General features: G+C 44.3%; 1 protein-coding gene across 1 annotated transcript; it reads left to right on the top strand.

Moving 5' to 3' along the window:
• Nucleotides 1-1051: 1051 nt before the first annotated feature.
• On the top strand, nt 1052-2061 carry LOC310952082 (paraneoplastic antigen Ma1 homolog; the record flags this gene model as incomplete). Its single annotated transcript, XM_083920568.1, has 2 exons — nt 1052-1840; nt 1939-2061. 2 exons carry the CDS (start codon nt 1052-1054, stop codon nt 2059-2061), a joined length of 912 nt encoding a protein of 303 aa, XP_083776694.1.
• Between the last annotated feature and the right edge of the window lie 681 nt (nt 2062-2742).

The raw sequence follows: 2742 nt of genomic DNA on the forward strand, positions 1-2742 counted from the left end.
AGACGTTGGAGAGAGAGACGGGTTTCCAGCCGATGGCCCTGCTGTGCTGTGCTGTGTGTGTGTTCTTCTGCCCTGTTTCTGCGTTCGGCTGTGTCGTGCCGAGTCCTGCTGTGTCGTGTTTTTCCTTCGCTATGCCATTGCCCGCGAGTGTGTGTTTGGATCATCACCGCCATTGCCATTATCACCGTGAGACTTTCATCCCCCATCCCCCTTCTACCCCTACTAACTGAAACTCTGAAATCGTGAGTAGTAACATACACATGCACGTGCTTTTATTTTTGTGCTCAGCTTTGAGTGAAGCGGCCATTTCAGTTTTTAGGCCCCACCGCACACAAGCTTCAGTAAACAGGCCTGCAACGGGTTTAACTCATTTAAAGTGTGTCATATGAGTGTGTGGGCCCACAGGTACAAATTTTGAGGTTTTGTGTTGTTGTTGTGGATAATTCTGTGTTTTTTTTATTTTATATATATCTTTCCTAAAAAGCATTCACTCTTATTTCATCTTCTGTAAATAAATACCTGTTCAAGGACTATTTTTGCATTTAAAATGTAGTTGTGGTGGTCATTATTAGTGAAGTAATAAACATTATTAAAGGTACACATTCTAAAATTAACATAAAAAAAAGTTGTATTTTCCTACAACGAGCCCAGGCCCAGTCTCATAGTATTAACCACTCTAGTTTTATTTTAACTACATGGGACCTGGGTTACATAAAATGGAGGCACTGCTGGGATTATTTAACATAAATTGAGATTTATTAAGGTAAAATAAATTAGACAAGTAAAAGTAACTTGACCCCACAACTTTAGTGTATAGTATAAAAGTAACGTGCTAAACAGTAACTAAAAGTAATTAAAGTAAAGTACAATAATGACAGTCCGAACAAGCAGTCCATCACAACGTGAGCTAATTAACTGGTGCATAGGAGAATCAGTAGACTTAAAGCATGCCTTTCTGTTATATGGAGTGCCTGAAAGTGCTTCGAGAGGAGACATTGAAGATACAGCAGGGACCATCAAAGCCTTGGGAAAAGTGACAGTTAGAGGCAAAATGTTTCACCCTCAACAACAATCGCTGATGGTGTTATGTGAGTGTCGTGAAGAAATCGACCCCTCTAAAATCCCACCTGAGATAATGCCTGTAAGTGAAGGAAGTGGTTGGAAAACTGTCTACTACACAGAGCGTCAGTCTGATAACTTTGAAGAGAAGCTACTTACCTTTTTGCAGAGTGAAGGGAGAACCTTAGAGGACATCCAAGGTCTATGTCCCCATTCTACAGAGACCAAAGAGAGTAACAGCAACCCTGAAGACATCATCCGTGCAGTCGGTGATGTTATGAGCAGAACAAACAAGCAACCTGACAGTCAACCATACAGACGTCTGCGGACATTCTCCGGGATCAGTCCCACCCCCACTGGAGAAGAGACCCTAGACAACTGGTTGGAGCAAGCAACACTCTTAGTACAGGAAGGTGAGTGTTCAGACAAAGAGAAACGACGTCGGATACTGGAAAGTCTCAAAGGGCCCGCCTTTGAAATCATTCAAGCTGTCCGCCTGACTCAACCTGATGCTAGCCCACGTGAGTACATACAGGCTATAGAGAGCATTTTTGGTACAGTAGAGTCCCCAGAAGAACTATACCTGTCATTTAGAGCCCTCCACCAACAGCCTGGTGAACGTCTGTCTGAGTTCCTACGAAGAGTAGAGAGATCCCTTGTCAAAGTAGTACAGGAAGGTGGTTTACCTGTTAGCGCTGCCAACGGCGCTCGTTTAGAGCAACTACTTAGAGGGTCCACCTCTGAACTCATGTTGCTTCAGTTGAAAATTAGGGAGCGGGAAGTAATCCCCCTACATTCTTGAACCTGTTAAGAGAAGTGATGGAAGAGGAAGGTCGCCAGTCAGCTAGACAAAGCTAAGTGTCACACCTGCGTCCTCAGCGTGTACGCACCGTCCAAGCCGAAAAAGAGAAAGAACCTGAACCAGTCTCTAAGAGTGAACTGCAAGCTCAGATTCAAGAATTGAGCGCGCAGAAGCAACCTACAACATCAGCCACCATCTGATGAGCCCTTTAAAGGTCCTAAAGAGAAACAAAACCAGAGAAATGAGTCACAGAGTGAACTGCAATCACTAAGGAAACAAGTGAAAGCCCTAGAAAGTAAAATGAGTGTAATGACAGTAAAATACACATCAGACCCCTCACGAGAACACGTACCCCAGCCCCACCGATACAAAGCAGCTACAGGTCACAAGCCCGCTCAGTCCAGAGTCTTCTCTCACCGACAAGACAATGATGAGTTTTTCTGTTATCGGTGTGGAGAAAATGGCCATATAGCCACCAGATGTACTGCCCCTGAGAATCTTCAAAAAGTCATCAGAAAGCTTATATGCTTGGTGCGAGTTTCCCCTCCCCCCAACAAAGAGAGCCCAAAGCCTGCAGCTGAAGAGCAGTGTGTAGCTAGAACCAATAAGGTTGAAGTCCCAGAGAACAACACTGACTTACCTGAAGGTCTTGTAGGTCCATCTTTTATTCACACCATTAAAGTTAATGATGTGGTCTGCGATGCTCTCATCGACAGTGGATCTAATGTAACTATCATCTTTGAAAGCGGGTACAACAGACACTTACATGATGTCCTGATAAAACCCCTCTCTGGCCTTGGACTCTGGGGCCTTGCTGACGCCGAGTATCCTTACAAAGGATACGTTGTTGTTGAGATGGAGTTTGCAGAGGAGATCACTGG

This window comes from Echiichthys vipera (assembly GCF_963691815.1).
Source record: "Echiichthys vipera genome assembly, chromosome: 9".
In the NCBI taxonomy this organism is placed as follows: Eukaryota; Metazoa; Chordata; class Actinopteri; order Perciformes; family Trachinidae; genus Echiichthys; species Echiichthys vipera.